At 39.7% G+C, this 14803-nt stretch overlaps 1 protein-coding gene across 1 annotated transcript; it reads right to left on the bottom strand.

The window, feature by feature from the left end:
• Positions 1–6363: 6363 nt before the first annotated feature.
• Positions 6364–13017, bottom strand: LOC146389156 (homeobox protein Hox-B7a-like). Its single transcript, XM_084926871.1, has 2 exons — positions 11829–13017; positions 6364–7383 (listed from the first exon to the last, which is right to left on the bottom strand). Exons 1-2 carry the CDS (start codon positions 12331–12333, stop codon positions 7124–7126), a joined length of 765 nt encoding a protein of 254 aa, XP_084782997.1. The 5' UTR covers positions 12334–13017; the 3' UTR covers positions 6364–7123.
• Between the last annotated feature and the right edge of the window lie 1786 nt (positions 13018–14803).

Genomic DNA, 14803 nt, shown 5'->3' with positions numbered 1-14803 from the left:
CACATGCACTCACATTCCCTGCTTGCCGCTCTATTCCGAAACAGCCCTCCTGACCAATCAGCATAAATTTTGCATCCAGAATTACTTTTCCCTGAGCACATCCAGTGCTCGTGCGCACGCGCAAACACGCACACACACAAGCACAGCATTCTTCTGGGATTTTGGACACACACGGTTTTCTCCACGTTTCATTCACCAGTGTAACAGCACCCAGCCTAACCTTGGCAACAAAGCAGGCCGGAGAGAAACACCCATTTCTCTACCTCAGTGCTACAAGTCGATCTTTCCAACCCTACATCAAAGACAAAGAAAAAAAAATCTTCAGCATACACTCTTGTGAAAGCACACAAAAGCTTTTTGTGCCACTCGCTGGGGTTGCCCTGGTATTATTTTTCCAGAGGTAATACATAAGTAAAATTGCGGGCATGGTTTTTGTAAATCGCATTGACACTGACCCAGGGATGTATAACTTGTGTTTCCGAGTCTTGAGAAAGAAGAACCTGTGTATGTGTCTATGTGCTCTTTGGTATTGTTGTTAACGGAACACTAGATGGCACCAGAGTGTCTTGTTAAGTGCGGACTCTGGGCTGCTCTGAAGCTTCATTGTAAGGACTGCCGTCGAACACAAACAGCCTCCGGATTGTGTCTGTCTATAACCGTTGCTCCCAGAGCTGTGTGATCACAGCTTTACAGGAAAACAGACTGTTGGCTTCAACTTATCTACCAAAACAGAGAACACAAGACAGAAAGACACACATTGCTCGTACCTTATATAGCACTCTCTAAATGTTACTGTCTTCATTTAGTATTATATAACAATTCTATTTGTGTTAAATTATCCATTTTAGTTCCAGAATTTCAAGACATACATTAACATCTGTATATGATCCAATTGTTTGACGGTTAAATATAACTACATCTGTAGTATGTGAAAAATGTATAACTAAAAATGACACTTCTAAATATGGTAAATAAGACCGTAAACATCTCTCGAGTCCGTGATTATTAATGCACACACACACATAAACACACACGCATACTGCTGCTCTAAACCTAGTCAATGATTATAATAATAAAAATAATACTACACTCCTGACAATAATGAGTGTCAATAGCTGATTTGAGATTCTGCGTGGTCTTTCTCTGTTCAATAATCTCAATACTATATTGATATCTGCGACAAAAATATAAATATTTTAGCATACGTGTTTGTTAAAACCCATAAGTATGCTTAATGCATTTCAGTAAAGTCACGTTTTTAAAGCAGCTGTTTCACGGTACCTGGGACCAAAAAGAAATTCAATTTCAAATTTAATTAAATTATATCTATACAGCGCCAACTCACAACAGTCTCATAAAGGCGCTTTATATTCTAAGATAGGCCCTACAATAGAAATCCCTTCTAATCGCAAACAGATTAAAAAATATACATAATTTATTATACATTTTATTTCTCTGTTCTATGTTTGCGTTTGTTTTACTTATTACGTTCAGCGTACCCCATAACTTAACGAATGCACGATTAATTTATGTTCCGTTTACCACTACAGACGGAATAAAGAATTTGAAAAGTGCCGCAGATCTGTAGCCACGACTTAGTGTGATCGTGGCTTTAGAAAGTATTGCAGTATTGCATGTGGCTCACAATATATCCCTAAAACGAGGCAGTGACTTTATCTTAAAGAACTGGTGTTTATTGACAATACTGAATTTCTCACAAAGCAAGACTGTTTTTTTTTCTAGGATATATGTTCATCATGCTACAGCTTACTATTAGGCATATCCTTGTGTCTACTGTGTGTTTTAAACCATCCTACTGCATAAGAATGATTGTGTTAGCGGTTCATCTACAAAGCGGAATTGGAAACGATTCGAAATGTGGTTTAACTGTAAAAATACATGTGCATACATTTCTATGAGTGGTTTGTGAATAATTTGACAACAACCAAATAAATTACTATAAGGTAAAATACAAGTTGTTAAAGTGTATATTTGTCCAGCGAAAATTTCCACAGCCGTTTGCAGACTTGTAATGTTCTTAGATAATCAGTCAGACCCTGTTTTGTATGAGGAGGAATATCAAGGTTACATATGAGCACATATGAGCGTTAGTAAATAACAACATGTTACAATAAGAAAAACCATATAAGCTTTAAACATTGGGTGATAATGATTTGTCAGACAAGGGTAAAAATAAAAGTAAAATCTCCTTTTTTTGTCCTTGTGATCAAGTGTGTGTGTGTGTGTGTGTGTGTGTGTGTGTGTGTGTGTGTGTGTGTGTGTGTGTGTGTGTGTGTGTGTGTGTGTGCTCTGAGATGAAAAGTCTGGCTTTTTGATATTTGAGACGGCAACAAATTGGAGACCAAGGAGATGACACCTACAGATGTGTTTGTGACTGTGGGGTTGTGATTGCAGGGAAAGAAAAAAAACACGTCTGCTCCAGGGAGGAAATGAGAAGGGAACCAAAGTCATAAAAGTGAGACAGACAAACATTCCTGTGCTTGTAAACTATCTCTCTCTCTCTCTCTCTCTCTCTCTCTCTCTCTCACACACACACACACACACACACACACACACACACACACAGACTCGCGCTGTCAATCTAATGAAAAAGAAAATCGAAACAGAAAAACCTACACGCTGGAAGTAAAACATTGACAAAAACCCCAGAAGCTCATCTTCAATTCACCTGCAGCCAGATGCAAACCTCCAAAACAGAAAACTGTTGCTTTTATCTTTAAAAGTCATAGTAAATGAGGGACTTCAAATTCTGCCAAAGCCATCAGATCAAAGCCAGTCTTTTTCGTGTGCACATTTGCCCCCTTCCTGCAAACACAATGCGCAGCTTTTGGAGGAAAAGCTGGAAGCTAATCTTCCAGTTCTCAAACAGCCGAGTTTCGAGCAATAGATGGCTCCTCGACAGCTAATACCACTATTTAAACTAACCAATATATCTGTATAGATCCAGCTAGGAAACCGTTTATTCTGAAATGGCGGAGCAACGCTTCGTTTAGAAAAAACAAACAAAACAAAACAAAAAACAAATGAATCAACTAGATGTTGCAGAATTGAGAAAAGCTGCGCTGACTCATTTTCTCTGCTCCTTTAACAATGCGCATCATGCAGGGTTGCGTTAAACGTGCGTGGACGGCTCTTACCGTTTGTTGATAATCCGTCACGAGCCCACACACCTGCCGGTCACTTCCTTGCGTTCGAACAAGTCAGGCACTCTGGAATGGCACGAGACAGCCTTGCACTGGGTGGTAATTAGGTGGATGTAATGTTGAGGAAGTGCAGGAACTGGGGATGGGGGACTGCTGTCACCCAGGCGTCAAACCACCACCGTAGTCTTCATCATCCTTGCAGTGACAAGTGACAAATCAAATCAAATGTCAAATTGAAATTAAAAATGTAAATCATGAGGGCATCTCCGGGATGCTTTCTGCGGGTTGGGTCCCACTGCTCGCCCCTTCTTTGTCTCATCACAGCGGAACTGTCCTCATCCAGATCCGCCAATTTGGAATAGACAGCAGCGGCACGAGACCAGACGGAGCAAGAAGCCATAGCGAAGCAGGAAGAGAAGAAGCAGGAGGGGGAGGGGCGGCTTGTTGTCGGCGTCTCGCCGTGCCGGTTTCCACAGTCACAACAAATATTCTCATTAACTCGCCCGTTTAATTACAGCCGGGTGTTCATTTCCTGGCGGTGGCCGGACTCCGAGTGGAGCCTTGCAGGAGCAGGGAAGGACATGCGGCAGCTCGGGCCGGAGCGGAGTGCTGCAGCAATATAGCCACTTGGGAAATCATAAAAAGTTCATGTTCACGTTAAGCGCGTCCACATGACCCGCCCGTCGGCCAATCCCCGCGCGCGGTCACTCATAAACTTGTATCACAAAGTTGTAAATTTTCATAAAACAACAAAGAATTTATTGCATTTCTTCATGGAGTGTTGTTAGAACCGAGCTGCTCCTTCTCTTATTTCATTCTCCAGGCCGCCATTTTCTTCTTCGACCGCTTCTTAAAAAGCAAGCTAAAAGCTTTCAAAGCACTGGAGAGCGTGAAGAATTTTGCCACGCGTTCTTGTGGATTTTTTATTTCATGCTTTATATTTATTTGATTTTTGTTCGTTTTAGATAATTAGACAGAGCTTCCTTATTATCTTCACTGGCATATTTGCATTATATTTTCATTAACGACACGTGACAATATTTAGACCCAAAATGTTTCAGAAGCCAGATGTAGCTATATAAAGACAAGGTAGGAGGAATAATGTGGAGCAAACAAGTTTCTGTTTCCATACTGCATTTGAGATTTTTTTTAGTACAACACCAATATTCCGTGTTCTGCTGTTGTAAGAAGACCTGGTGTCAAAACACAGACAAGTTTTCTTTTGTGAAAGTGGCACGAACGTAAAGTCTGCGTCCCTGGTGCTGAAATATGAATCAGCTGAATCAACAGAAATCTCTCATCTTTTGAAGCCGCCTATGCGACATTTTTTAATCATTAATGAATTAGTTTAAACGTCATTCTTTGCGTTTAAAGTGTTATGACACAAGGGATTGAACGCAGTGTATCGTAGCCTACTGTGGAAATGTATAAGTGAAAATCAGTTAAATGAGAGATCCCTAGACAAACAAAAAAAAAAAAAAAAAAAAAAAAAACAGCAGTGGAGTGTAGTACCTGTTCCGGCTTGAAACGTTGTGAGTAAAAGTGGTTTCGCAATGCGGCAAGGCGTCACCATTTAAAACCTGCAGGCCCGAAGCCGAGGATAGCCAGAAACTGCAGCGAAAGTATATTAATATTTTTACAGATATACAGTTAGAAATCGGAAATGTTCAAGCACATCAGAGCTTCATTTCAACGACGAGTGTCTGGACTACACCTGACGTAAAGTCTTTGAACGCATCATTTTATTTGGTAATGCAGGTCTTGTTCTCCCACAAAGAAGTCCAAATCCAACGCTTCCTGAATCTTAAAGAGGTTGCAGTCTAAATTGCTGCAGTATGACGGACCATTCCCCGCATCTACTACAAGAAGATCTCTTCAAAGAATATAAGACCTTTCAAACGTTTAAATTAGGTTTCGTTGATATTAAAACCCAGCCTATAAGCGAATTTGCTTTGACAGCAGACTGGAACCACATCACATATGATCAAAAGCGCCAATATTAGCAGAATTAGTGTTTTCTGTGTTGTTAGTCAAGTTAGTCTGCATTTATCGCTGTCATCCTCTGTATGATGCGTCCTATTTACAGGCTCGACGTTTGGCAGATTTCAGATTTTCTTTTAAACCCTCACTGACCCATGTGTGACCTTTCCAAACCAGCACACTGTCTGGTTAGCAGGAGAAGGGGATCCCATGCTTCCTCTATCTGAATAGCTCGAGTTAAATTTTAACTGAAAACAAAACAACTGCATAGAGCAGATAGAGCAGGACGAAGAACTAGTCCATCCTCCCATCTGCTTTATTCGTCCTGTCTGATGCCTTTATTGGAGTTTTTGGCCTCTTCATGGATGCAACCCCCCCCCCCCCACACACACACACACACACACACTCATGTTATGATACTGGGTGGCTTTTTAAGGCAAACACTCCTTGAAATGTCTGATGATACTAAAGGCGCACACTTGATATTTTTGGCCGAAGAACAATGGATGTAACAACAACACAAGAAAGTCCGTTTTTTTCTTATCTTAAGTAACAAAGATTTTCTGCTGATGCTAAAGGACTTGGATTATTGAAGCACGTTTTTGTAAATAACACCCTTTTCTTTAGTAACATAAAAAAGATTTTTAAATATTGAAATGGTGATGAAGAAAAAGCGTTAGCCTTTATTGATGTTATAGATCGATGTATAGTCAATAATGTTTGGTTGTTTGTTTTAAAATCAAGCAAACAAACAAAACAACTGCGTTTTGTACAAATATTTGATCCCACTAGATACCAAATCTTGTATTTTATTACATTATAATTCCATCCTTTAGTTTTACAGGGCTCGAAGAATACTGTGCTAGCATCAATTATATCTACAAGCACATCTTTCAAAATAAGCGACTGTTAAAAATTAAGTTTAGGGGAAAATATTATATTCAGTCTTCATTTGTCTAAATATTTGTCACTAAAATGATGTTTTCAGTATATAAAATTACTCAGTAACACACACACACTGATATATATATATATATATATATATATATATATATATATATATATATATATATATATATATATATATATATATGTGTGTGTGTGTGTGTGTGTGTGTGTGTGTGTGTGTGTCTGTGTGTGTGTGTGTGTGTGTGTGTGTGCACTAACATAAACTGTATATGAGCAACTAAATAAGGAAGCACTGGTGCAAACAGTCGATTAATTTTAATTTTATTTTAAAGACGCGATCATTTAAAATAAAAATCAGCCTTCTGCTGCAACGAAATTTGTTGGAGCACCTTACCACATGAATGTTTCATATGAAATATCTCGGTCTATCTTTATACATTTATGGTAACAACGTCTTATAAGGTAAAACAGAACTTTCAGACACTAAATAACACAAAACACACAGGAGTATAATGCAGTACTGCTCGCGGACAATTCTTCCCACCGTAGATCAGTTTTCCCATTAAGCAGAATACCTGCTGAGTCATTAAAAAAATAAATCTTACTGTTTAATCTATTAGTAGCATTAAAATATGGGGGGAGGGGGGGATATAAATTAACCTCTTCCGCTAAATATTGAGGGGACAAATCAAAATATTGAGGAGGGGATTGCCTACTTTCGCTTTGAAGTGATAATAAGAACAATAATAACAGAAACAAAAAGCTAGGTAGGTATAGCTCTTGGATTTTGATTTATGGGCTCAGACTTTTTCAAACATAAAAATGTATACATACATAATTGCACATGGAATAGATATTACTAACACGAATCCACAGAAGTCACAAGTGCTGCTGTTTCATTCATTGCATCAACAACCATCTCGTGCCTTTCTGCCGCAAATCACTTGAGGCAATAACACGAAGGAGTCTAGGATTCTTGAATTGTAACAGAAGAGTTCTGTGTTGAAAATGGTCCTATCCTGTAAATTCTGGTACATTTTTTCTTATCTCTTAAAATCTATAGTCACACATCAGTCCTCCTCATCGACCGCCTCCTCTTCTTCTCGACTCACTGCTGTGGGGGCGCCGCTCTTCGTCACAACGTTCTCCTTTTTCCACTTCATCCTCCGATTTTGGAACCAGATCTTGATCTGTCTCTCTGTGAGGCCGAGCGCGTGCGCGACCTCTATCCGCCGTTTACGCGTTAGGTACCGGTTGAAGTGGAACTCCTTCTCCAGCTCGAGCGTTTGATGCCGCGTGTACGTCTGTCGGCCTCTTCGTCTGTCAGAGCCTGGACAGAAGAAAACACATTCTCTTTCAAAACAAAATCTTCCTACTCGAAAGATTAGGAAATATGATGTAGGTTAAAAAACGCTTGTTGACTTGTCGGTTAGTTTTCGACTCCACTTTCTGGCAAACCCGAAAAACTTCTAAATGATGGGGAAACGCGTAGTTTCAGCTTCTGCCTGTCTGAGATATACTTCTACCATTTTCACCTACAAAAATAATGAAAGAATTTAGAAAAACGGGCATAATCAGTCTGACTGTGATTACTGATGTGTAATTTTTATCTAATTAATACAGTCAGTGTAAACGGACACGTGCACATGGCAATGTTGGTAGAGAACTGTTAATTCAATTTAAAACTAAAGAAAAAAGCCTCTTCTTGTGAAAAATTCATGAATCAGTGAAACTGCATTGACCTCCTGTGTTTATGAGGTCACACATCGCCTGAAGGTTAAAAAAAAAAAACTAGGTCACATTTTTAAATCTCAAAGGTCATTTGCCGGCCACAAAAACGTCCAAGCGCATTTCCTCTGCACATCTCAGTAAAAGAAAGCTTCTTGTACTGCACCCATGACATTTAGAGATCAGTGGAAATCTATTGTGTACTGGACGATTTTCAATTGGGATCACAGTGAACGACATTTTTAGGTGTACCCAGTGAAAATCTAGGTATAGCAACCGAGAAGGTATTTTACATGGTTCCTGTAAAATATTTACACATGATGGACGGATCACAATCTGTATCAACATCATTGTCTATAAAGACATCATTAATGGGGCAAATATATATTTATCATTAGGAATGACTGAGTATTTTTATGTACTGAAAATATAATTTTTGTGAAAAACCTTTAGACAAATCTAGTCCCCTTATTGTAATGTGTTCTGTACAGCTTCAAAACAAACTATTCAATTCAATTCAATTCAATTTTATTTATATAGCGCCAAATCACAACAGTCGCTTCAAGGCACTTTATATTGACAGTAAAACTACCTCTTCCAAAATGATCATACAAAAAATAAATAAAAGTTGTGCTGACTAAACGTTTTCTTCTACTATGTGAATTGTAGGTGAACCCAATAAAGTTGCAGCTGTAGCTTGAATACCATTCAAGACAATGAAATACTTTTAGTGAATATATATAGATAAAATCTATTAAAGGTTTTTTTTTTTTAATCAGAATGTCTTCTGATGAAGGTGTTCTTATTCTGCCTAAATGACATTGACTGTATGACATGGAAGCACAGCTCATGAATCTTTGTCTGTTGTACTTGTCACTATACAAGAATCATATATCACAGATGTGCAATCATAAAATCTATATCAAAACCAAAATTTAAGAAATTACAATAAAGGATTTGCAGTGCCTGCCTGTGATTTGCCATCATTCCTTTCTGTGTATATAAATTTCACCAAAAAGCAAAAAATAAATACATACTTACGAAAGGTAGGTGTGTGTGTGTGTGTGTGTGTGTGTGTGTGTGTGTGTGTGTGTGTGTGTGGGTGTGGGTGTGCGTGTGTGTGTGTGTGTGATTATGCATGATGTGATTTCATTTCCTAATTATATATAATTAGGAAATAAAATCTTTTGGGTAAAAATCAGTCTATGAGCTTGTAAAAGAATCTTGACTCCATCCATTTCCTTCCACTTATTCGATTTCCAGGTCTCACAGGGCAAGAAGACGGATATAGCTTGGAAATACTGCTAATCTGTGACAAGGTAACACAGACAAATAACATATAACAATTCATGATCACACACACCTGTGGTCGATTTAAAATGGCATAATGCCATGCACTGTTTTAGTATGACAGAGTATCTGAAGAGAAAGACACAGAGAGCACGCATCACGGCGAATGTCCCTAGAGGAGATTCAAGCGCAGGGACATCTTGTTGTGAGACAACACTGCACCACTGTGAATGTCAACTCACTCAGCCAAAAGCCCTCAATTTCTTTTTTTTGGTTTGTTGTTCTTTCTTTCTTTCTCTTCTCTCTCTCACACACACACAGAGACCAACCTTGTCACATTCAAATGCTAAAAGAGAATATGATGTTCTGATGTTTATTTCCTGTCCACGGTTATTTGTTTTTCCACCTTTTTAGATGTAATTATTAAATATACATTTCAGGGAATGTATGTATGAATGTAATCAATACATTTAATTAAAAAAATACTTCCAGTTACTTCCATCCTTGCAGCTGCTATTTGTATTTGAGGACATTGTAATAACTGGCTGGTTCATGTGTTTATCTGTTTATTCTTATTCATGTCAGTGGATATCTCACTGTTTTCTCCTGTTTCACGTATACACGTTATATGGTATTTTTTCCCCTTAACTCACAGTCCATATCAATAATTAATAATGATTGAAGGACAGTAATTACAAACGTAAACTCATATTTGTTTACATATATGCCTACATACACATTGCTCTCATTGTCCTTAAAGAGAAAGTCGATTACCTGCATTTAAAGGCTCACCAAGAATATTGTCGAGTATCTCAGTGTCTGCAGTCTCCTCTGGGTTTGTGCCACAGATCAGTATGTGTAACTGTCAGCACCTAGACGTGTTTTGCTAGTGTGTGTGTGTGTGTGTGTGTGTGTGTGTGTGTGTGTGTGTGTGTGTGTGTGTGTGTGTGTGTGTGTGTGTGTGTGTGTGAAAGTGAGAGTGAGAGTGAAATCCATTTTCGCTGGTAATATTTTCTGCTCAGCAGTGATTTGCTTGAGCCAGATTTGGAATTCTCTGGCAGTCAGTGACAACAAGGGGATTTGCTGTTGCTTACTCTCTCTCTGGTGCAAACACACACACGGGAAACCAAAACGAAGTAATTAAAAAGAAGTCTGTTGGTGTGCTTGTGCGCACATACACAGTCGAAGAGAGAGGCCAGCAGTCTCCTTAATCAACACTATCAACGGGAACATCCGGGTCTTCTCTGTCCAGTCATCTTCGGATGCCTGGATCTAAATCAACATCTATAAATTGATTGGCTGATTCGACCTCAGAACACTCGGTCTCTCAATACACATTAAATAAAAATAGAGAAGACTAGGAATAACAACAATACGGATTTTGCAGTGCCTCTGCAGTGCCTGCCTGTGATTTCCCACCATTCCTTTTTTTTTAAAGATTTTTAATTAGTCTTGGTAAATTATTCTAATTATATTTGTAGGCCACAATATGTGGGCTAGTATTTTATTTGTCCATTACTAAGTTTTTATAATTCTATATGACACACGTTGTTGTCACTTTTCTGCCTGAAAACGTGAAACTCCAAAATAATTTCTTCATTCTTTACAATACGAATGTCAGTTTAATGTTTATACATTATGGAGCTCTTGAAATGAAAGACACTTCAAATTTTTTGTTATCCTGTCAGTGAGATAAGCACCCACACGGGGGCTGTGGGACAGGAGGACTGTATGGTGACAATAAATAATAGTGAAACCTGGGTCCCCTACACACGAAACTTGTCTTTGCTTTTTTCTTATCGTAAAAACATAAAGTAAAGCACAGAGTAAGTGTACATTAATTATTTAACAAATACTTGGTTATAAGATTTCCATTTATGACAGCTTTGACCATACATCTTTATAATAGTGCCACTTAAAAGCGCAGGAAGAACCTTGAGGTTCTCACCTGCGAGGCAAGGCAAGCTTTAACATTTTTCACTTCTCTCCTATATGATTCCACGTGACTGTTTACTGTGGGGGGCAAAGATATCTTCAGCGCTTTTACGGAGGTTTTACGCAACAGTATTCCTAACCTGCATCCCATATTGTATCACATGTTCAATTTTACCAGTTATAAAAACAAAACATTGTATCTTTGTTGTAGTTCGAGACTCAGTATCCATTTTGCATACAGCTCGATGTCGGCATGCCAGATCAGTCGGTGGGAAAGAGCAAGCATTCAAAGATCTGCTGGTTTATAGTGTTTATAGTGGTTAGCTTATTGTGTGACAGTACAATAGCACAATGGGCTTTCAGCGGACTGGTTTGTGCAGACAGTGAAACATAAGGATGAGGTGAGCTGAGCCAAACACTGACTGTGATGATTCCACTCGTGACGGCCAGGTGAAAACTATTTTTCTTCATTTTCAAACAGTCAGAATAAAGCTCCACCCTGCCCCCCTTTTAAACACAATATCACCTCATGAATATTCATAAAGTCTTAAATTCTGGTTTTATGGCATTATGGCAGAGCCATAAAAGAACTGCAGAGTGGGTAGGGGTGCTGTAAAATAGTTGCAAAAAGACCCTGACAGGCATAGTTCATCAACCCACAGTGGCCGCTGCGCAACCGGGCCAACAGTTTAAAGACCGTTTAACGAACAAGGACACACACACACAGCTCTCTTTCTTAGTTCACCTCCCTGTGTTCCCAGCTGACGAGAGGGGAGGGCGCCTCATCACCTCTCATAACTTTCTATGCCCATCTCTCCTCACCTGAGCTTTTCATCCAGGGGTAAATACGCAGTCTCTCGTGGTTTAGCCTTCTTTGATCGGGGCTGCTCTGCCTCCTGGAGGTCGGCTCAGGAAGCCTCGGAGCCTGCGAGCATAACTGAGTCCGATTGAGTGGGAACAGCTCTGCGGGGCACCTCAGCGGCCGAACTCCCAGTGAGTTATAACCTCCTGCTGAGCATATTTCTGTAGGCTCAACACCCCTAGTGTTCCCGTTTAGTCCCGAAAGAGAAGACCCAAATGATAAAGGAGAAGAGGGAGGAGAAGAAGAAGAGGGAGGAAACTGGACTCTGCTGCTGCCTCTCTCACTGGATGCATAATGGTGGCGATATCCTCTGGACACGAAGGCGCACGAAGAAGACACGGCGGGAAAAGGAGAGGAAGACGGACAGTGAGAAGTTGAAGTGTCCGCTGAAAGCAGAACACGGCAGCTCATTGTGGATTGTTGGTATTTGGTAAACAGCGCGTTGGCGAAGTCCAGCGAACTCATAATTTGGCTCCGGTGATTTGTGGGCCTGGGTGGTTGAATGTCGATCTTTTTAGGAGCGACAGTGAATTATTGGTGGGGTATTACTGTCTAGAGTTTTACACACACACACACAATCACCCCACCCTGAACACGTGACGGAGGGTCCATGTGATGTCAAGATGTCCAATGGCGGACGGGTTTCCCTCCGGATGCAAAATCATAAAGGGATCACAGGGAGTGACTCCTACAACATGTACAGCATTATACAATAAAGTCGGGGCAACTCAGAATCTTCACCAATCACCTAGAAACCAAGAAGACTGAAATCTGACAAATATTCAACTCAAAGTTAAATCGTTAACTGCCATACTTGAAATGGGCTTCAAACAAACAGCAGAGGACACTATTAGAAGAAGAATACTGGTTTAATTGGAACGTATGCGAAGCAGCCGAGCAGACTTCAACAGAAAACGGAATTCTCTTGTTCTCAGTGTCTTGTCTCGGCTCATGGTTTGAGGGGACCACACATGCAGAGAGCAGAACAGACGAGCTGTTGTGTGCCTGCAGTGGACCGCGGCTGTCTGGTCAGTACAGGCAGAGTGATAGACGAGGATGTAATGCAAACAACAGAGAACGTTTAATGGAAGCAGTCCAAAGGTGTCACTTTGAAAATAATTATGTGAGCCCACGGTGAAAGACTAATACACTAATATTAAAAAAAATTAAAAAAAATACGGGTTAATATTTCCCGTAATAATTATAATAATATAATATAATATAATAATGTTATAATAAATATAATAAATATAGAGAAATAATATTTCTCACGCTTCTTAAAATACTCCAGCTATAAAGCAGGCAAACAAAAGTTAACGAGTAATGGATATGGTTTCAAGCACAAACATACCGAGTCTTGATCTTATACAAATTCACCGAAGAACACAAAGCGCACCTCTCTAGGCCGTTTCATAAATCACCTTTACTCGTGAATTCAGCTTTAATGAATCCTGCGGCCTCGTAGATTCAGAGAAACTCACCTAGCGTGCAGGTGCTCTGCTACGTCCTTAGATGTTCAATTTCCACGCAGCATTCAATTCAATCAGGATCAAATCTGCGCGTTGACTCTAAATAAGAGTTATGAACTGGAAGAACGAGGGAGAGTTTGAGGATTGAGAAAAAGAAGATTTGTTTTTGGTGACTAGTCAGACATAATCGGATGTAGTACGCTTCAACCTCTGAAAAAAGGTGGCATCTGTCTCGGTTTTAACTGTTCATGTAGCAGGACAAGATCGCAACGCATGGCTATGACGTTCGCATGGGCAGTTGTTTAACATCAGGAAACCCCCGCCAAGATTAGATATTTTAATAGTATGCTTTGATCATACTTAAAGTGCTTATCAAATCAGAAATATATCAGTCATGATTACTTAGCTCACCAATCAGATCTGATAAAAAACTCCTTGGAAATTTTGTCCAGTGTGCCCCAAAACATTTATATTTTGACAACTACAACTGCCATATCCCTCCTTTACAGTGTGTCTCTATCTCTTGTTGGTAAAATATTATTGGAGATAAAATATCTGAATTTCAGAAGCGGGACCACATCATTATCCCAGTTCTACAAGCCGTTCGTTCTCGTTTTGGTGCCCCACTCTCCCTCCCCTTTTTCAATTCTTTCACGTCTTCACTTCTCATTAGTACATGAGTATCTGCCAGGCCCGGGAGCCGCCACCGGTCCCCTCCAAGGCCTTCTCCAAACCGCAGCTTAATTCATGTTTGAGCCATTCGCCTTTATCTACTTAAACGCTGTCAAACCTAAAATGAGGACATAAGCCCAGTGAAATGAACAAGTGCAGTCTGTAAATATGTACTCTGAAATTATATTTTCAAGTACAGGCTTCTTAACTGTGATTCATTACTTTAAAACTAAAAATGACAAACAGAATGAAATATTTCGAACATTTAGGTATACATTAGTGCATGTACTTTTATTGTGGAAACTGCACATGTGGTCCACTTTGCCTCAATATGTCAAAGCCTGTTAGATTTGTGCAATTATTCGAAGCCTATTTGTCTTCCTATTAAAGCTTTACTCTGAATCTGTCTTCCAGCCAACGCCTGAAAACCCGACCAGCCAAATATTCAGTGATTTGATAGCATTCAAACCCAGACTTCACGGATACTCTACAGTTTAGGTGAATGCGGACAAGCGCATGCTCCCTGAATTTGAGCTTCCCATATGGAAACAATCGGATCTGAAGTATCACCGTGATGATGATGGAAGACGGTGTAATGATAACTTTAGAGGTCTCTAATAATGTAAATCCAGGTGGAGTGGCACGCCATAAATAAAGTAATGTTTGGAAGGATGAGGATTGTGCGCGAGTGTGTCACCGTGAGGGTATAAGAGGGTGGATGTCTGTTGTTTTAAGAAGAGATTTCCGAGTCAAGGCTAAATGTTTGGCCTCGTGAACTGAGCGGTCTGGCAAGT

Source organism: Perissodus microlepis, chromosome 4, assembly GCF_051167445.1.
Source record: "Perissodus microlepis isolate ML-2025 ecotype Zambia chromosome 4, ASM5116744v1, whole genome shotgun sequence".
Taxonomy (NCBI): Eukaryota; Metazoa; Chordata; class Actinopteri; order Cichliformes; family Cichlidae; genus Perissodus; species Perissodus microlepis.
This window is presented reverse-complemented; position numbering and strand designations above follow the sequence as displayed.